Source organism: Labeo rohita, chromosome 3, assembly GCF_022985175.1.
Source record: "Labeo rohita strain BAU-BD-2019 chromosome 3, IGBB_LRoh.1.0, whole genome shotgun sequence".
Taxonomy (NCBI): domain Eukaryota; kingdom Metazoa; phylum Chordata; class Actinopteri; order Cypriniformes; family Cyprinidae; genus Labeo; species Labeo rohita.
In genome coordinates, this window is record NC_066871.1 from 24,263,466 (window position 1) to 24,285,921 (window position 22,456).

General features: G+C 38.5%; 1 protein-coding gene across 1 annotated transcript in view; it reads right to left on the reverse strand.

Moving 5' to 3' along the window:
• Positions 1-20,720, reverse strand: part of plcl5 (phospholipase C like 5) — an 85,244-nt gene extending 64,524 nt beyond the window's left edge. The window contains exon 1 of the mRNA XM_051097807.1: positions 19,880-20,720. Coding sequence (XP_050953764.1) covers positions 19,880-20,185 — 306 coding nt within the window. The 5' untranslated portion in view covers positions 20,186-20,720. The remainder of the gene's footprint in view (positions 1-19,879) is intronic.
• Between the last annotated feature and the right edge of the window lie 1,736 nt (positions 20,721-22,456).

Genomic DNA, 22,456 nt, shown 5'->3' on the forward strand with positions numbered 1-22,456 from the left:
GCTGAAATATGAAATAAATGAACCCATGATGGACTCAATATGTGTACAAATTTGTGAATGACGCCATTTTGACTGCGTGTGCAGATTCCATGCATGCCTGTGTATGACACTGTTTGTGGTCAAGGAAATTATCAAAATAAAACATGCCCAGTGCACAATCTCTTTCTCTCTCCTGTTATAATATATACAGTCCCTATAATATATACAGTCCCTACTGATTTTAGAAGGGGAGAGGGGGTTCATAGATCTTTTGTTGTTTAGCCTTCTGCTTCAGCCTGAGAGAATCATCTACAAACACCCACAAATGTGTGTGTGTGTGTGTGTGTGTGTGTGTGTGTGCATCTCCGTAAGGATCTGAATCATTGTTCAGCCCAGAGAGATCACACAATAACAAACACATCTCTGAAACAAACATAAACACACACACACAAACGCCTACAGTCAACGTCCTCATCAACAATACCTCAACTTCTCAACTTTTCCACTCTTTTCACACACACACACACACACACACACACACACACACACATACTAGAGATGCTGGGATAAAGGCTGGAATGCAGCTGAGATGCCTCAGGATAACATCCTGCACACACACACACACACACACACACACACACATTGAGAAGGCTGACGGGGAGCAGGGGAGGTGAGGCTGTTGTGACTCAAGCAACAAATGGAAAAAAAAAAACAACAACAACAACAACAAACTCTGCTATTCAGAAACGAAAGAAAGGCAGAAAAGACCAGCTGTAATAATCTATTCAGTCGTGCTCTGCACTTCCTCTTGCTACATTTTTTCCTCTTTTGAAAGAACATTGTCTTTTATCTACAATGTCTGTAACCTACAAAATGATTTGGTCATGGGTTCAAATATTACTTCTGTGTGGGATGGGAAATTTTGAGTGACAGGTGAATTGTCCAGTCAGCTTCACTGGCTACTGGACCAATTACAAATGCTCCAAAAAATCACAGAGGCAGCATTTATTTGATCAGAACCACAATAAAAGCAGTTAAATCATGAAATCTTATTACAATTTTAAAACAACTGTTTTATATTTTAAAAATGTAATTTATTCCTGTGATGCAAAGCTGATTTTTAGCATCATTACTCCAGTCTTCAGTGTCACATGGTCCTTCAGAAATCATTCTAATGTGCTGATTGGGAAAACATTGTGTTGCTTAATATTATTATAGATATCTTTAAAAAAAATGTAAGGATTATCTAAATAATAGAATATTCAAATGAACTGAATTTGTTTGAACTAGAAATCTTTTGTAACATTATAAATATTTTTATTCAGCAAAGATGCATTACATTGATCAAAGTGACAGTTAAGAATTATTTACTTATTTATTTTTAAGTTACTGACCCCAAGCTTTTGTAGTGTATCTAGAGGCAACTAGGTTAAAACTAGGTATACGATAATTATCGTATTTGTAAGATAATTTTGTCCTCTGTACAATCGATAATGAAAAGAAATCTCATAATGTATGATAATTTTAGAATTATGTCACACTTCAAATGATGCTCATTGTAATCATAAAGCTTCGATACTAATTGGACGTTCTTTAACGTGTGGAAACAAAAATGCTGTGACGCCAAACCCCCTTACAAAAGAAAAAAGCCGTCATGTTTACAACTGACAACGAGCGCTTATCAGGTTTAACTAAACGCTGGATTTTCAAAAGTATGTGAAAAATTTCGCAAGATATATCTTTAAAATATAGTTTTGCACACTGGTCTGTTATTTTGGTGACTTTCCACGCCCCTAAACATGACGCAGCACAAAACGAAAGGTGATTGGTTGCTGTACCTGTCAGTCATGGCCTTTTGGGCGGGCCTTGGCCATTTAATGCAGCCAAACTTCCCAGACCTTCTGCCGTCAATCTAAAAGTCTGGCTATGTAAGACTAATCCTACATCTACAGTGCCCTGCTTTTAAGCCAACGAGCACTATGTTGCGGTCCATGACGGCATCAAATCTGTACCGCAAAAGGCCTCAACATCTGGCAACAAGCAGGCTTCCGATGACAGCGACTGAGAGGTGGAGTTTTGACCATCCCACTAAGACAGGCTAGTTATTTATCTATTGTGGTAACTTGCAGGTTGTGCCAAAAAGTTGTCGGTATAGATAAATAGCTGTATTCTGTACGTTTGACTCGTGAACTTTCCTTCAAATACGATAATTTTAAGCTTCTGGTACGATACTTGGACATTTCCAATCTGGCAACACTGTTTCAGCCTTTCAGTCACAATGTATGTTAACAGGACTGAACGTGGTACTGGATCAAGTGAAAACCAGGACATGGATTTGCAAACAAAATGTGTTTTTTTTTTACATTTCTAATCAAAATATAGTGAAACCTTGTTCCAGGCCCACCGCACACAACTCACTCAATCTGTGCAACATTTTGCAACCTATGACATGTGTTTCAACTGTATGTTGCTACAGTCGATGTTCCAAACTTTTCTCAGAAACATGGAAAAATACATTACACAATCACTGATTTTTAATGTGGCTGAGGCGATCACAGATTTTGGTGCTGACAACTGAGTTAAACACAGATGTTCGCAGAGGAGGGGTAAAGATGAAAGACATACAGTAGGACTGACAATGATTTTGTCAACACACAAATTAACAACATTGGTAATATTGTGATGATTCTAAAATGCCTTCTTTTTTCATCCATTGCATTATCTAAAGAATGCAATTTGACAATCCTTATCCATATGAGAGTGTTAAAACAAATGTTTCAGAGTCACAGAAATTATAGTTGACGTGTGAACGTGTGAATTCCACTATTATTTTAATAATACCTCAAAATGGATGCTGTTTTTAGGCATTACAACGAATAAAAACTAAACTAAAAATTACATTGTTGCAAATAAATAAAACTATTAAATATTATTTTTACTTTTTTGAAAAACTGCAAAAACATTCCCTTTTTTAATGTATTTAACATCCTGCCTTTTAAATTTTTAATTAATTTAGCAACAATCCCATTTTTAAAATACTTCAGGGCAATTATATAATAAGATAAATTAAGAGTTCAGATGCAAAACCAGCTAAAAGCCATCTCAGTCAAAAATGAGATAATGATACTGAGTGAACGCTCCTGACACATATCCGTCCATCAAGTACTTTTACTTCAAACTCGCTAAATTCCAGCCTCAGCCCAATCAGAAGTACCAGTACTTACATAGAAACCTATACAAAGCAGCCAGAAAGTAATGCTCATTTTAAAGAAATACGTCAGATGGATTTAGAGGCTTTTGTATCTGAAGGATAAAGATATATACTGTCTAAAGACTGAAAAACCTATTCAAATTTCCAAACTCTAAATACTGTAGGTCTAAAGAATCGCCTACGCTTATTAACATTACACTGCGACAGAAAGAGAGAGAGAGACAGACACTGATGCATGACGTTGACAGCACGCGCTGAATCTCTCAGTGGCAGGATGTGTCACTGAGGTCAGTATGTTTTACAAATTGAAATAAAAGCACTAATGGAATGGTAATTATCAGTGCTTCCTCATCCTCCACCTTTCTATGTGGCCAGTGGTTCTGGGAGTTTAGTTGAATTTAAAGGAACACTTCATTTTTTTTTTGAAAATAGGCTCATTTTCCAACTCCCCCTAGAGTTAAACAGTTGAGTTTTACCGTTTTTTGAATCCATTCATCCAATCTCTGGGCCTGGCAGTAGCAGTTTTATCATAGAATAGCACAGATCATTGAATCAGATTAGACCGTTAGCATTTTGCACAAAAATGACCAAAGAGTTAAATAGAGTTAAATTTTTCCTATTTAAAACTTGACTCTTCTGTAATTAGTAATCGTGTACTAAGACTGACAGAAAACGAGCCACAGCTCAGGCCTCCACCACGGCTCGTCCTCCAGCAATGCCGGGGCCTGCAGCCCAAGCGAGCAATTGGCTGCTTCCTCCGCCAATCTCAGCCACGCCGCCAGTCTCTTTTAGCTCGGAGCTCACATCCCAAGCAAGCGCTTGGCCACACCGGCTACCAGACTCAGCTCCACCGCGTGCCATGTCCAACTCGGAGCTCACAGCCTAAGGGAGTGCTCGGCCACACTGTCCGCCATTCACAGCTCCGCCTCAAAATGGCGGGCCAAACTCCACGTCTCTTTCCCCTGCCTGGTGCAACGCCGGAGTCTTGCTCTCCCATCAGTTGCTGCAAGAGCCCTCCCAGGCGGGTTTTCCTTTCTCCCTCCCCGACTGGCGAGAGCCCTCCCGGTCAAGCCTCCGTACTTGCTGCCCGCAAGCGAGGCTCATCCATCCGATGCCACGAGTCTTGATCTCCCATCAGATGTCTCTAGAGTCCTCGTGACTTGCCGCCCCAAACCATGCATTCCAAAATCAGCGGCCGGTAGTGCATACCCATCCGTAGCCTCAAAACGGAAGCATGTAGGCTCCTCCGGCCTGCCAACCAGGCGACTTCTCGATCGCCAGCCCCCGCCAGATCCTAGCACCTATTTGGGGGGGGTCTTCAATCCGGTGGCTGTCCTTCACTCTATAGCTTTTTGGGGGCTTCTCTGGGTTCGGGCCATTCCCAGGCTCGGAGCCCTTCCTTTTGAAGTCTAAACAAGTATATTCTCACTTAAAAACTCTTAAAACTACATTCCGTGATGAAAACTGTATTATGTATAAAATTGTAGTGAATTTGGGCACCTGCCCTGACACTTACTGTGAGAAATACCACAAACGTAGTGATACAAACTGTGAAATGGTCGGGGTTCTGTTATCACTAGAATATTGCACCACTCTCAGCCAATCAGATTCAAGGACCAAAAACAACTGTTGTATAAATTTCAATATTGCACATTTATCCATATGGGCCAGAATTTTAAAACCTGTGCATTTTTACATCAAACTAAAACAAAATGACTTCATAGACATTAGCATGATTTAGCATTAATAGAAAATATTCTAAAACAACTGCATGTGGGCTGTAATCTGAATAATTTAACTACAAACAGCACCAAAAGCCAACCGGCAGCAAAGGGCTCTGCACTGTCAGCATAAGGAATGTTCCAGAAACCTGCGGCTGATCTGCTTACAGTATCCTGCCCCTCAGGTAGTGGACTGTGAAGAGTCTCTCAGAGAATTTTTAGAAACTGTTTTAAGAGCAGTACTGGCATAGTGTAACTCCAGATTCCAAACCTATATGGAATAATTTCACTGCACTGCTGGAGAGAAACACACACACACAAGGCTCACAGCACAGGATCTCAGCAAAAACCTTAAGCAACAGATTGAATCAACATGACAGCCAAAAACAAGGATGCTATTTCCATTTGCACATGACCAAATCCTACACACAATGTGTCCACACGCACACAGCATGTGCGCGTGCACACAAACACACACCGTATACGCCTCCTCCACTTTCATGGCACTAGTTGCCATCGTATCGAAGCCATCTGTGTACCAGCAGTACTGGCACCTTGAGTAGAGAGAAAGCGGGGATAGAGTTGGCTCGGCTATGGCAGCTAAGCACCATGCTTATCTACAGGCCATTATAATACCAAAGACTCATTTACAACTCTTGCACTGTAAAGCAAACAACCGAAGAGAAAGCTGACAGGCTTTATAAGGTGTTAAAGGCATTATTTAGCAAGATTTTTTGTAGCGATCTAGCACATTGGTGGCCATCGAGTCTTGGCGTTGTTGGTTGCTAGTAGGCGTCAGTTCACAATTATAGTATCCAACTGAGAGAGAGAGACAGATTATATATATATACAGTATACAGTAATATTGTGACATTTTCATACTTTTCGATGTATTTTATAACATAATACATTCCTGTGATGTCAACGTTGAATTTTCAGCATCATTACTCCAGTCTTCAGTGTCACATTATCTTTCAGAAACCACTTATAAATATGTTGCGCTGTTAATCTTACAGAAGTTTTTTTCTCATAAAACGTTTTGAAAAATATTTTCATGCTCCTGCTATGTGTTTTTGCTCATCTCTTGGTTGCATGCTGCCTTGTTTGGGGGTGTTTTGAAGTTTGAACCACCTTCAGGTGTTTTTTTTTAATCTCATTAGTTGTTTACAGCTCAGGCGGATGTCTTTTTTTAGTTCAAAAAAACAGAGCAAAACTAGACTGGACCGTTTCGGGAAACATTTATATAACAGCGGAGCAACCAAGTCTAATGTGATCGTCACACAGCCTGCAAACACAGGCAGGACAGGGCAAATTTATTACTAATAAAACCATGCGTAATAAAACATAAAAAGTCTTTATGTCTACTGGAGTGTATCAGGCACACAGGCACATACCTTATTACAAACATGGGAACATGCAGTGCTTTCTACAGCGCAGTGCCAACTGTACATAAACTGCGAATTCACGTTGAGGTTATCAAGTTGGTAGACTGCGATTGACCATTCCTGACCCAACCTTAGTCATGACACTCACATTAAAAACCATCTGCAGGTCTGTTCTGAGATCAGTTTGCCCATCACAACCTCATTCACTCGCTGCTCAGTCTGAATCAGAGCCAGACGCCTGGCTGAGAGGGTTGGCGTACAGACAAGATTGTGTCTTTGGGACTTTTAAAGAGTGTTTGAGTGTTCCTGCTGTTCTTTACTCTACCCTGTGGGAACAAGTGTCTTTAGGATGCGGAGCCAAGAATCTAGCACAGCAAAGATAAACTTACCCTGTAGCTTACTGATCTTACTGATCAGCCACATGTGCTGTTTGTGTATGCATGTTGGGTCATCAACTAAGGGTAAATAACTACAGATCCATGCAAGTCAAGACTTGCATGGATCTAAATTCTTCTTTGTTTCTGAGAACACAGTCATATGGGTTTGGAACAAGCAAATGATGAGTTTTCATTTTGGGGTGAACTATCCCTTAAAAATGACTAGAGCGTAATTGGCTCTGAACATGAAATATTAAGGAGCCAAATGCATAGAGTTGCCAGTGATTCACTTTGAATCAGACATGAGCAAGTTTGAGTCTGTTTGGTGAATCTTTCTGACTGACCTGCTAAGAAGTGACTGACGTGACCTCAGTAAAACCTCAGCAGTTCACTGACTCAAGGAGTCTGAATCATTTGTTCGAATGAGGAAAACACTGGCATGTACTCTTAACATTAATGGCCTATCTGATCTCATGACGAAAGCATACCTGTGGGAACTTTTTCGCAAGATGCTAAATATGTACCAATATGGTACTCATGGAATCATGATGAAAGAGCTGAAAGATGAGAGATCGAAAAACAAGCTATAACGGCATGCTTGCGATTGGGTTTTTATGTCACATTTGCTTTCGTTCATATTATCGGGTAGGCTTACAGTTAAGGTCAAAAGTTTGCATCCCACTTTCAGAATCTTTAAAAATGTTGATTATTTTACCAAAATAAGAGGGATCATACAAAATGCATGTTATTGTTCATTTAGCACTGACCTGAATAAGATTTTTAACATAAAACATGTAGTCCACAAGAGAAAATAATAGTTGAATTTATAAAAATGATTTGTTCAAAAGTTTACATCCCCTTGATTCTTAATACTGTGCTGTTACCTGAATGATCCACAGCTGTGTTTTTTTGCTTAGTGATAGTTCTTGAGTCCCTTGTTTGTTCTAAACAGTTAAACTGCCTGCAGGTCCCACAAATTCTTTGTTTTTCCAGCATTTTTGTGTATTTGAACCCTTTCCAACAATGACTGTATGATGTTGAGATCCATCTTTTTTCCACACTGAGGACAACTGATGGACTCATATGCAACTATTGCAGAAGGTTCAAATGCTCAATGATGCTTCAGAAGGAAAGACGATACATTAAGAGCAGGGGGGTGAAAACTTTTTGAATTTAAAGATCAGAATAAATTTAACTTGTTTTGTTTTCTGGCAAACAAGTAAGTATCTTCTGTACCCTCTGTACTAAATGATTAAATATGATATTTAGGCAAAATAAAAAAATGTACACATGTTCATTGTTTTCAAAAGTTTTCACCCCCCGCCTCTATGCATCGTTTTTTCTTCTGAAGCATCAGTGAGCATTTGAACCTTCTGTAATAGTTGCATAGGAGTCCCTCAGTTGTCTTTATTGTGAAATTATGGATCTCAGAATCATACAGTTATTTGTCGGAAAGGATTCAAATACACAAAAATGCTGGAAAACCAAAGAATTTGTGGGACCTGAAAGATTTTTCTGAAGAACATTTTAACTGTTCAGGACTCATGAACAACTATCACTAAACAACAACAACAAAAAAACACAGCTGTGGATCATTCAGATAACAACACAGTATTAAGGATCAAGGGGATGTAAACTTTTGAACAGGGTCATTTTTATAAATTATACATTTATAAATTTTATAAACTATTATTTTCTCTATATGTAAACATCTTTTATATGAAATATCTCATTCAGGTCAATAAATAAACAATAACTGTCACTTTGTATGATCCTCTTATTTTAAATAATTAACATTTTAATGATTCTGAAAGGGGGATGCAAACTTTTGACCTCAGTTGTAGGTGTAGTGCAGATGGATACATTATTTTAAAACGTCACAGAGCATTAGAGTTATAGCGCCACTCAACAGACATTTCAAGTCAGAACTGCGTTGACAAAAACAAAAGCAACGTCACATAAAATGTACCATATGTACGCTCATCTGTTCCAGGAAAAAAACGTACACTCTTTTAGCGCCACTCAAAGGACATTTCACATCGAATTTGTCACGAAACGTACATGACGATATGTATTTAGAAATAGTTCCCACAGGTACGTTTTCGTCATGAGACCAGGTTGTTAATGCCATCTCACAGGTTCACAGATAGAAAGAAGTTACATTTTTGTCGCAAATTATTTAGTTTTGCAACAATTTTGTTCATAATCTGGATCCCTGCTTTAATTTTTCTGCAGTAATATGACTTTCAAGAACATGAGGGTGAGTAAATGACAGAGTTTCCATTTTTGGGTGAACTATGCCTTTAATCATGGCTTCAGGCTTAAAGAATGACTAGAAAGCCTTTTGGCTTCAAACATAAAATATTAAGAAGCCAAAATCCTTTAGTTGTCAAACACAATGATTCATTTTGAAACTAACATGACCAAAAAATGACTCACATGGGTTAGAAAGGGAGTCAGTTGTGAACTCAGAGATGGCTCTAAGCAGATCACTGAATTCACAAGTGAGTTTGTTTTGTGCTTCTTTCTGACCGACTTCTTAAAAAGAAGCAGTTTTTCTAATCAGATGTTGTGGGTCTACGTATTCACACGATAAGGAAACACTGACACGCATCAAACCAATACATAACAAACTCCGCTTGACAAAATCATCAATAGCAACAAATTATTGTTGAAAATGTCTATTTTTTATTGTAATTGCAACCGTTTTAAATCACAGTCTAGATCCCTCTTTTAACATTTATAAAAGTTATAAATATTAATATAACTTGAACAAGAACATGAGGGGTAGTAAATCAATTTTGGAGTTGCTTTAACGTTGCTGCTAAGCAGCGATGTGATTTTCAAGAACTATTTACGATGTAAATGAAGACCAGATCTACAAGCAGTCTACAGGCAAAGATACATTGATTTCCCATGCATGTGACAACCGCAAACACATACAGTGCTGAAACATGACCTGCAATGTGCTGATAACTACTCTCATTTCCTGTTTTTTTTCTTTTTGAAAGCCAGCCAACTTCCTCCATGCACTCCTCATCCAGGCAAGACTTCATCATGTGACAAAATGACGGGGACAAAATGAGAGAAAATGCAGATGCAACAAGCAGTCAAAGTAAACAAACCAATCAGACGGAACATTAACTGGGACTTTAATGAAAGAGGATAAATCTGCTCCCTTTCTAGGGACTCTCTGTCTGTCATCATGTTCTCTAGCTATTTACTGACAACTGACTTTCAAAACCTAATGGACGGATAGAATTATGTATGCATGTATAAGATTGATTATTGAGTCACTAAGTGCAATACTGAGATTCTCTAATTGAAAAAACAACCCTATAGCTACACTTAAAACACCGCCAGAGCCAGAGTTTGCTGAACCAATCGGTTTCATCTGTTTTCGAGAATCTACTGCACTGCTCTATACCAGCTGACCTGAATCTTTATGACTGAAATGCATTTGTCAACCAACAGCGATGAAATTCCACTGTCTCCATCTATGTGAAACCCAGTCTTCGTGAGCCCAGTCGGCCGGTTGAGGAGATGACAGATGTGTGGTCAGCCGATAGACTTACAATAGATGTAAACAGTCCCAGTCTTTTCAGTGAAGTCACTGTGGTAATTTGTAGCATGTGATATACTGGGCTTCACACAGAGGATCAGAGTCGATGAAAAAGTGCCACAAACTGGGCCTGCAGCCAACTGCCTTACCTGCTGCCAGGAGGGGCAGGCAAAAAAGAGGCTTGGAAAGAGGGAAAAAACAGCTTCCTTGAATTACCTTTCAGCCGTGTATGCGTGAAATAAGCGCACAATGATCGGTATGAGTTTACACCGGAGAGAGCAGATATCTCATCTACCTGCCTTCCTAACAAACAAAGACGGAAACACAAACGAGAACAGAAAGAAAGCATGCAGGACGGGGTGTAAAATAGCTCTGTGTGCTCACGCTGTTAAATGAACCTCCTGAGCAGCTTCAAATGGGGCTAAATGACTCTACAAGAACTTCAAGTCCACCTTAACTAAATTCAAAACCATGGCTGCCTGCTATCCATATTCGTACACAAGAGTAGAAGAATGTCTTAAATCAAAAGGCTGAATTGAATTGTACACTATAATGCATGCATTTCTCTTACTACTGTACATAATAGTGTGACGCCTAAATTCACTTGCACCCTCATGTCGTGCCGAACCAGTAAGACCTTCGTTCATCTTCAGAACACAAATTACGATATTTTTGATGAAATCCGAGAGCTTTTTGACCCTGCATAGACAGCAACACAACCGACACGTTCAAGGCCCAACCTCTGGTTAAACCACTGATGTCACATGGACTATTTTAACTGTCTTTACCACCTTTCTGGATCTTGAACTTTTTAACATTCGGTCAAGGGTCTACAGAAAAATAGCCTTTTTGGCTAATTCTGGCACATTTACAGTTATGTTTATTGATGTAAACAAATAAACTAATCTAAACTAAACTTAAACGTGTCAGTTGCGCTGCTGTCTATGCAGGGTCAGAAAGCTCTCGAATTTTATCAAAAATATCTTAATTTGTGCCCTGAAGATGAATAAAAGTCGATTTTCTAGTTAATATAATAATAGTAATAATACCATGATGTTGTCGGAACAAAATATATATTTTTCACTTACCACATAAACAGAGTAAGGACTGGAGAGATGACTGATAGGACGGTGGCGAACGATTTGCAGATCCTGAGCATCACTGTCAAACATCTAATCTTACAAAATATGTGGTAAGTAGGCCTACTGTGGCTCTGTGTGATCGCAAATCTCGAAATTAAAGTAAAACACAAACGCGCATTTAAAAGTGGTTTCAGTGCTCCGCACATTAATAACGGCTTTCTGATGCCTGCAATTTGTGTGCAGTATAATTACCCAAGGATATAATTGTGAGAGGAAGCATTGAAATATATTTTTTCCTCCCATCTCATATTTTGAGGTTTCGTTGTACATGTAATTTCTTTCCTGAACACAGTGTAATTGCATTCAGACACATCCCTAATGGGAAGTGTAAAGTATTTTAGATTTATTTAACAGTTAATAGTTGATAGGAAACACCTATTTCTTGAGTCAGGACTACCGACACCATAGACTGGTGTGCTTTTGTTTTAAAATACTGGTGCATTCAGTGTGCACAAAAAATGTATGAAAAATTGTGAATCGTGATTAAAATTTGGAAAATCGTGAATCGATTTTTAATTGAATCATGACCCCAAGAATCGATTTGAATCATATCATGATACCAAAAGATTCCCACCCTAACGCAAATGAAAATAGTATGCAACCAACGAGTCTGTTGCTTTATAAAAGAAATACATACTTCAGTGCAAATATGTAGCCAACACTGCTAAAAAGGAAAAATAGCTTAAATCAGCCTATAGTGGTTACGTTGGTCAGGTTTGATGGTTTCAGAAGTCTATGAGACTAGCTAGACCACCAAAGCCACTTTAGGCTGATTTAAGTCTGGTTTTGTCAGCTGGGAAGCGGCTTTGTTTTGGCGTGGTGCTCCAGAACAACATCTAACACACACCAGATGCAAACGCATTATCAGTGAGAAAAACAGTGTCATTGGAACGCTGTCTCACGCTCTTGCTGCAGCTAGATGAGTATCCAGTTTCATCACAGCCTCACTGGCTTCTGCGATACTAGACTGAACGTATAGCTTTTGGATGACAGAGCCACTTCCTGCGAGGGGGATGTGGGGGAAACACACTCCGTGGGGGGAGGTGAGAGGAGAAGGAGAGAAAGAAACAAGGGTCCCAGCCACAATCTGGTACACATGAGGTCATTTCTGGGAAGAGGAGAGAAAGCATGCCCAGATTTCACACCATGAACAACAGACTCACAGATGCACTTTGTCTGTCTGTCTCTTTCTCTCTCTCTCTCTCTCTCTCTCTCTCTCTCTTTTCTCAAAAAAAAAAAAAAATGATGTGCTGATGATGCATAAAAGATAAACATGTGAGAACGGAATATTAAACAGTATCTGGATAGTTGACGCACAACATTTGAACGGTTTTTCTACTGCACAATCTCTATTCTCTATCCCCTTACACAAAAATAACTGCTATTTTAGATTTTCATAACACTTAACTCTATATGACTTATAAGCTTGTTTCCTCATGGGGACCTAAAAAATGGTCAAAATGTACTGGTATTACTATACTTGTGTCATTTGGTCCTCATAATTTAGGGAATACCAGATACACATTCATACTCATACCCACACCCAATTATACACATATATACACTGACAGGACTCTGCAGCTGTCTAAGGTTCATGTGTTATGTAATACTGATAAGTGAACAAGTCCCTCCGGCAACTTTTGGGGTGCTGGTGACAGCAAAATGTAATTGTGAGCAACCAATAAGTCACACATACTGTTTCCTTTCCTGTATGATATCAAGACCAATATAGAGATTCCTCAAATATCAGATATGTTTGATCATGGAAATCCACGACTAGATGAAGCTTCGCAGAAAGCCTGAGTGGATTTGATGTCTCCACTAAAGCGTATGTGTGAACTCCAGAGACCAGTGACCCAGATTCCCAGCATACTCTTATTCGGCATCTATACGTGCGTCTTCTGAATGTCACTTTCATACGGACTCTTTACCTGCAATGAACATGAACAGAGACAGCGTAACAATGCTAAAGTCAAACCCCATTATGTGCAAAGCGGACGGGGTGGTGCTCCGCACAAATTAGCTTACGGGAAGCCTGCATGAGGCAGGATTATCACACGCGGCGTGGCCCTGCAGACCACCTCAGCAAACTCGCATCAGGTTCAGCGGAGGGCCGTTTCTCCAACACGCATATTCCTCCAGCCATTCTAATCTCCAAACCTCCAGACTGCCGACCTGAGGCTTTCTCCCCAGATGAGACCAAAAGGAGAGCTGTCTATGGCCAAAATCCATTACCACACTGAAGAAAATCAATGATGCAGCATGGACTTGAGTGGACTGTTTATACCAGCAGTGCATTTATTCTCAGAACTGGAATTTTGTCAAAAGTGTAAATGGAAAAACACAAACGAGTGAAAGCATAATTATACCAAGCACACCCGAGTTATTATCATTAACTAAAACAATAACAACATTTTTGTTAATTGAAATAAAGCTGAAATGAGAGAAAACACTTGGTAACTGAACTAATTATTACTGCTTTATTGCTATATATGTATTTTAAGTCATTTTAAAGGCTATTTTTTGCTTAGGTTTATTTTTATTACCTTAAACAAAATAATTATAATTGTCGGATTACTCGATTAATCGTGAGAATAATCATCAGATTACTCGATTACCAAAATAATCGTTAGTAAAAACCCTAATAACTAAACCAGAAATAAAAATAAATTTAACCCAAATTATATATATATATATATATATATACATATGCAAAATGATGCATAAATTAAATGTGTAATAAATAAACAAACAAATAAAATATTGGAAGTATATGATGAGAATTGCTTGAATTCATGATATGATCTGTATCTTGGCAAGTGTGTTGCATTTTAATTATCTGACCAATGTGACCAATCACAAAACCCCGAATCTGTCATTTTTGTCCAATAAACAAACCAGACCAGAAACAAACCAGTAGTTTATAGTTGATTGACTTAAACATGAAAAATGTTTATTGACGTCTTCTGCGTTTAAACGAGATACCTTCTGAAGTTCATTCATGTTTATTTCATGCAATAAGAGGAAGAGATGATCGGTTCACATGCCTCTTAAACTGAGGCACTTCAGTGCCCTGTCACGACACATTAAAGAGCCACAAAACAGTATTTATTGTGGAAAATAACAACATTTGAAAGAGTGTCCTCTTTGTGTGAGAACATGGTGTGTGGCGTGAGAGCGGCATCGCTTTTTGGGCACAGTAACAGTAACGAGGAGGGGAGGGTTCTTCGGGAAGGATCAATTATGAGGGATCTTTTCCTCAAGACAAAAATCTGGAAACATGAGACATTAACAAAAACCTTAATTTGTTCTTTTTGGTGCCTATGAGACACAAATGAGACATTAGACTCATCTGTGAATCTCCTACCTATAAGTAGTGAATGTACAAGTAGCACACGTCCAAATATAAACTACAGCCTAAAGATGTTACACAGCAATAAGCCAGTCACTTATCAATGTCATAATTAATGTCTCCTCGACACCAACTCAATTACATAAACTCTAGGTGTGTGATTTGTAATAACATAATCAGAAAATGTCATGTTTGTTAGTACGCCGTGGCCTGACTTCACCTATTCTTTCCTAATATGCAGAGGCGTGCACGTTGCTACCGAGTCTAGATATTTTTCCATTTGTCAATGACATTTGCTCGGTTTAACAACATCTGATTTGATTAAACACTCCTGTGTTCACTCAACCAAACATGCAACAACTCGCACGCAACCCTCTCCCTTTTACTTTCTTGCTTTCCTGTGTACTATTGATAAAAATCACCCACCACTATTCTCTGGGTGGCGATATAAACTCATAAGCAAGATGTTGAATTGATTACTAACAGAAATGTCATGAATGCAGGTTTTTGAGCAGTGATTTAATAGAAGTATGACACATTTGTGACTGACAAACACCTTAGAGATTTATAGCCGTTAATCATTATTCTTGGAGGATGATGCATCTATTGCTTTCCTGATCAACCTCAAGAGTACCGTTCACAACAAGGACGATAACGATACATTTATTTTTTTTATTATTGTTCAAATTCAATGAGAATAGGACAGCCTAGGCTTGGGCGATATAACCAAAATCGTACATCAAGTGAGTTTGGTTCCAAAATGCAATAAATGTTCCTGCCAAAATCAGTATTGTATCTGGTCGGCACTGAAAAGTCCATTTTTAATTTTATGCAAAATGCAATATCTGCCGTGTTATTCTGTCATGTTTTCTCCCTATCTTTCCAAACCAATCACAGTTCACCATTTCACACATTGCAAAGTTCGCTGTGAATACACCCGACATCCTAGTTTTCCTCATCTACTTTGTATTTTGTGATCAACAAAAAAACAGATAATTTTGATGGCACTGATGAACCTGTGGTTTCTGCGGTGGGGAAGAAATCGAAATCTAATCATTTATGTGAGGAGTTTAAGAAGATGAGGCACTCATTTTATTGCATATGCATGATTTATTGCATTTTGAAAAAACAACAACAACAAAAATGTGTCATTGCATTTTGAGTTAAAAGTAATCAGTTTTTATAATAAATCTTTGAAAATAAAAATGTGGATTTGAATTTTTTTATGTTATTATAACCTAAAGATGCTATGTGAAAGTTTGAAACTGAAAATAGTGGTTTTCATCTTGCCACTTCCTTGGTAAAGAAAACACACACACACACACATATATATATATATATAAAACAATATAGTTATTTTTGCTTTAAATAAGGTCTTTTTGATATACCACAGAAATTTCAAAATACTTGTCACCAGTGGCAAGATCACAAAAAACTAACACTAGACTAAATAAAAAATAAATAAAAGGCTGGTGGAGACAAGTAAACAGTCAGCAAGTAAATAAGCATAAGATACTATTTACAAGCATTAGGACAAAAAAACTACAGTAAATAAGAAATGCGACATACATTGTATGATCAAATATATATAATACAAATATAATCAAATTTAGTAATCAAACATAAATACACTCCATATTCCTTACTTTGTAAATTAAATATATATTTCTTCTTATTAAAGATACAAAAGTGATTTAGTCAAAAGCAGTGAAAGATTTTCTCTCTTTTGTTGTTTGATTAACATGAATGACAGACAGCAGGAATATCAGACTGCTGTCACTTTAAGAGCTGCCCAGATCCAATATACTGTTAAACACGTGTTTTCTTTCTCAGCTGTTTGCTTTTACTTAAGACCTAAATTACTGCATTTACGGGAATACTTGCAAAGACGGCCATTCTGACACGTGTGTATTTAACCGTTCAAGGCTTATGAGGTGGCAAAAATAACTTCAATACTCTATGAGCACCGTCTTTATGTGTGCGTGCCTCTCCGATAGTCTTTCAGACAGCATGCACATATATTGGAATGAGTTCTCTTTCACTGCTGATTGCATTTTAATGATTTAAAATTACTTGTTTTGCTTAAAAAGTGTGTAAACAATACACAATACAAAGTTTTCATGACCATGTAGCAAAGCAACATCATGTGAGACAATAGTTCAAAATCTCTACCAGTTGACAAACTTCTGCCATTTATGTTTGTCTACACATATAGCAAATCAGAATTTAAATGACTTTAAGCATTTGAAGTGGCAGAGCGGACAACAGAACAATATAGCGTGTTGGCGTGAATGCTATTATAGTTATTGGTGTGAACAGGCCTTTAGTCAGGATAACTGCCCTCAAAGGTTAAAGAAGCCTAATCCTATCATACTAGTTAGATCAAAGCAAAAGCCTTGGGCTTAAAAAGACAAGAAGGGCAGACTCAGAGCATAGGTGAGGAGAAGGACAGCTGAAAAGCAAGACAGATTCTGGGCTCTGGATTGCTTTGGCCCTGGGCTGTTTGACTGGAAGATCTGTTGTAGCAAGTTTAACTAACAGAGTTTTAGCTGAGGACGTTGTTGCTGCTAGACGGTCACTTTTTACCATCTCAATAACAGATGGCATGCTACACGAAAGCGTATTTCATGACACCTGGAAGCACTCTCTGCAACCTATAATCGTATATGAAAAATAATCTCCAAACGAGGGACCAAACAGGTCTGACAAAGAGAGAATCGCATGATACTCCCGAGCAAAACAACAGTCAAAACAAGCCCTGTGGCGCTTAGACAGTTAGTCGATTTCTAACAACTGGATAATGGAGATGCAAGTATACGAAAGTTGATTCCCTATATAAAGACGCTTAGATTCTCTTTAACGGGCTTCCTGAGTAAATACTGAATGCTTGTTTACTTCCAGTCTGCTAAATCTTCTACACAAGCACCACAAATACACACCAAGTCTACTTTGAGTGCTCAGATGTCGGCACGTCGAACGTTTCGCTCGTTTCTCTGTCATACTGGTCCTCTTGTGGGTGCCAAGACACCCACACAGTCACATAGGAATTCAATAAAGCAAGGGAATGGGAGACTAGCATGCTGTTTTGTGTCAGTTGCTAAGCAAAGTGAATCAACCCAATGACAATTTTGACGCTCCTGGTTCATCTCAGACAGCAGCCCTGACCCACAACGACACAGAGGAAAACAGCCCCTGCTTTAAAACGTTATGAGGTGACGTCATTTTTAGCATCTTGAGCTGTCCTCAAACTGTCTTAGTCTTTTTTTCTTTTTCTTCTATGTCTCCATTGACCTGAGAACAATCTTTTGCTTGACAGGACTAAGTAATTAGTCAAAGTGCCGTGATTCCTAACAGGGTTGTGCTTTGACAACTCGACCACTTCATCATCTATTGTGGACTCTGTTGCCAAATGTCAACTGATCAATCGTATAGATTTACTGACCCAAAGCCTTTGGTTTGTACTGACATCCATTAACATTTAACCAATTGTGCAGTTCAGCCTCTCTGTATACTAAAATAAATACATTTTCCACTTAAAACACCACTTGACAGCTGTCCTTCCAGCCGCTGATGTGCTTAAGGTTTAGCTTAAGTGCACTGCACTGTCACCCCTATGCTATACAGCTGTCATGTAAATATTTCTGAGTGCCTTAACAGACATCAGTAAAATAATAAAACACACTATCATCCAGGACTGTGACCAGGACGTGGATCAAACAGTTACAGTGATGTACATTTGCACCCCTGTCTTCAAATAGAATGTTGCAATTCTAATCTAAATGACCGTGTCCACAAAACTGGCGAGATGCCTGTCTACACACTAATTCTACATTTACATCAGCCACTAACTGATATAAATTCGTACAATGTTATTTTATATAAATTTATGCTATGGGGCTGTTTAAATGCTGTCTGATTGCCTGACGAACGTTCTAAAGTGTGCAATTATTTTCAGGGAAACGCACAGCAGAAGTAGTTCCAGGCAGGTCTTGACCACATGTTCATATCACTTCGCCAAACGATTTCGCCGATGATCTGCTGCTCAAGGCCTCGTTGCTAAGTCTAAATTGACATTTTGGAATTAGTCACGCGCCTTCCATTATGAGTGCGCATACCGTGCGTCTACATCTGAAATAACAAATGTGAGCACACAAAAGACGCAACATTTGAATGGCCCCTAAGAAATTAATCCTACTCACAAGAGGGTTTTTGTTTTGAAGGACAAAAACTTGACGAACATCTTGAAATACAACATATGAAAAACATCTTGAGGTGAGGTAACCATAGTATATCAGGAATAATTGACTCCGGTCAGTCAAATTATTAGAAAATAATGCACATCTGCATTGTTGTGGCCGCATCACCACCTCGGGTGTGTATTATTTTAATTATTATTATTCTAATAATTTAACGCCACGTCATCAACTATTCCTTACATATGTAATTTATATTAATGTGATTTGTATGGAAACGTATGCTTTTTAGAATATATGTATATATATATATAATTATGTTTTTATACTTATTATTTACCGCATTTATAAATTATCGTTTCATTAATATTGGATCTACCTAAGCGTTGCCTTAAAATATAAGAGTGTTAATTGTTAAACCACTCTTTGCTCAACAGGAAACAACCATACTCAAAAGTAAAGTAGCTTAGTTAAATGTTTGTTTAACAGTACAAAATAAAAATAGAAATTCATTGTGAAAAACTTCAGAACTTTATTCATTTAACTTTTTTAAGTATATATAACTTTAACTCAAAATTAAAATTAATAATTAAATATTTTAAGCTAACTGAAATAGTCATAATGTATATTATGTTTTACTATCTGCTGCCTAATAATTATTTATTGCGCATAAAATTAGTACTGGCTCTAAAATAATAATACTAATGATGTTGGTCGAGATCTTACTGGGAATAAGATGTACATGAGATGTTCCAAAATGTTCTACGTCTCACTTGGTTTTGAGCCAACGTGTCACGACTGTCCAAAACAGGAGAGGACACACCAAACATACTACAGAAACAGTGGAGTAATGCTACATCATGTGTTTGCTGAGCAGCGGACGGTTGCATGGGCATTTGCATCGCTGCAGAGCTCTGAAAGTCCTCAGTCAAGAACAAAGTGATGACACTCACTCACCTTCATAATACCGCAAGGTGGATGCCCGGTGCCGGTGCACCTCTCTGCAGAGCTGTCGCGGTTCCGGGTACCGATCCGCGGGCTGCTGTGCTCCCTGTACCGTCCGTTAGAGTACACCCCCTCGGCCCCGTACACCCGGTGTCCAGCCGCCGACACGTCCAGGTATGTCTGGTAGGGATCGCTGATGCTCAGCGCCGCCGCCGCCGCGGCTACCGCCTCCGCCGCGTCCCGGGTCGGAGTGGTCGCCTCGGAGACAAGCTCGTACAAGGGTCCCGCCACGGATTCGGAAGCCTGCGGCTCAGCCATCGCGCGCTCTGCCGTTAGCTACGCCAAAGAACTCACCATCGAAGTGAGTGAGCCGGTGATTTTAAGAGCCCACGGCGAGACAAACAGCCATCGGAGTCCCGTGCGTCCGAGTGGAGCCGTAAAATCCATGAACGGAGAAGGCACCGCACGTCCTCTGCCAGCCGAGGTGGTGAATAGATTGTGCGGGCGGATAGATTCAAACTCCCCTCTCCTCCCTCCCTCTCACCCCCTCGTCGCCACTAGGAGAAAATAAAGCGCACAGATGGCGCTAGCGCCGTGTTCTGCCGGTGGGCGTCCGTAACTACCGAGATAATACTGGGTTATGAGGGCCAATTAGCCTCGTTCTGTCCCTTGATTGCAAGACGCCCTGTAAGCAGTGATGGAAGGATTTCCGTTGTCTCGGTGTTGTCAGTACGCGTTCAGTCACCTCGATTCTGTCCCTCCAGCGTCTCTCTCATGCGTGACCTATCACAGATGACTGAGGATGGCTGGGACTGAATTAAAGGCACGTTTGGAGAGTCAGGTCCTGCCACTTGATTTGCAAACTATCCCATCTCTCACTTAAACGGAACCACACAAAGCCATAAACACGAGCAGATTTACATAAACATGCTACTCAACGACTTCCAGCCTGCCTGAAAAAGAGTGATAAACACAAAGCCTCAGCCTGTGGTACACGTAAGTACACCATGAAATTATCCAGTAATTGCCCCTTTTAAAGAGGCAGTCAAAGATGTTTTGTCTTATAAATAAATGCTTAATTGCATGGGAAAATAAAGGGATGCATAAAGTATAATATAACTATAATTATAGAGCTATAAACTTATCACAACCGTGTAAACTCAGTGGCGGTTTATAAAGTTTCAGGCAAGTCCAGAGGAGAATTTTATTGCAATTTTAAAACTTAGGAGATTTAAGGGTGCCTCAGCTAATATTACTTTATTATTACATTTTTTTTATCTCTGATTTTTCTCACAAAACTCTGTATAGTTATTTATATTAAATTGATGTATTATATTTGTAATATATTACACGTGTATTTTTTTATATTAAAAAAATAATACATGTTTGTCTATTAATTGCATATAATTACATATTAATCTCCCGGCTTCACAGACAAGGCTTAAACCCAGTTCAAGACTAAAATGTAAGCCTAAGCTATTTCAGCTGGAAGAAACTTGCACTGACTGATCTTAAAGATATCGGTGCCTTTGTTTTGTCTCAAGGTGCACACCAGTAATGTTTTTTTCTAAGCACGTTTATAAAAATTACTTAAATGTCCTAATTGAACTATGGCCTAATCCTGGCTTAGTCTAAGCCCTGTCTGTGAAACCGGGCCAATATTTAAGTGATCTATATGAAATTGTATACTATATATAAAAATTGTGTGTTAATATACAACACACATACACATTTTTTTACACAGAAAAATATTGTACAATATTTTTTATACTACAAAAAATATTCTAAGTGGCCTAGATACATAAAGAAACACAATCCGTGTAACTCACATGACACTATAAAATGATGCAATAAACATTAAAATACCAAAAGGTAAGACAAAACGTGTTAATATACATGTTTGTACATGTGCAGATTCCAAAAGAAGAAACAAAATGTATTTCATTATGAAAATATTTGATTGCACACTTCGGAGACTGTGAGACTGAGATCTTTCTATTTATCCTTGCATATGTGAATCTGGACCACAAAACCAATATATTTGTAGCAAGCCAACAATACATTGTATGTATAAAATGATTTTTCTTTTTTGCCAAAAATCATTAGGATATTAAGTAAAGATAATTTGTACATTTTGTACCATAAATATATACAAACTTAATTTTTGATTAGTAATATGCATTGCTAAGAACTTCATTTGGACTTTAAAGGTGATTTTCTTAATATTTTGACTTTTTTGCTCCTTCAGATTCCAGATTTTCAAATGTCCTATCTTAACAAACCACACATTAATGGAAAGCTTATTTATTCAGCTTTTAATGTGATGTACAAATCTCAATTTTGAAAAATTGACCCTTATGACTGGTTTTGTGGTCCAGGATCACATATATGCTAATATGGATTATATATTGATTAATCCTCAGAATTCTGAAACATTGCGGACTTTCATTTGACCTCTGTTGTTTTACACACAGCTAGAGATATTCTCAGTCCCCTAGCCCTGAACCTGACCCTCACACAAATCTTACTGCATGTCAACATTTTAATTAAAAATGATTTAATGAAAATCCCAGACAACACACTTATGCA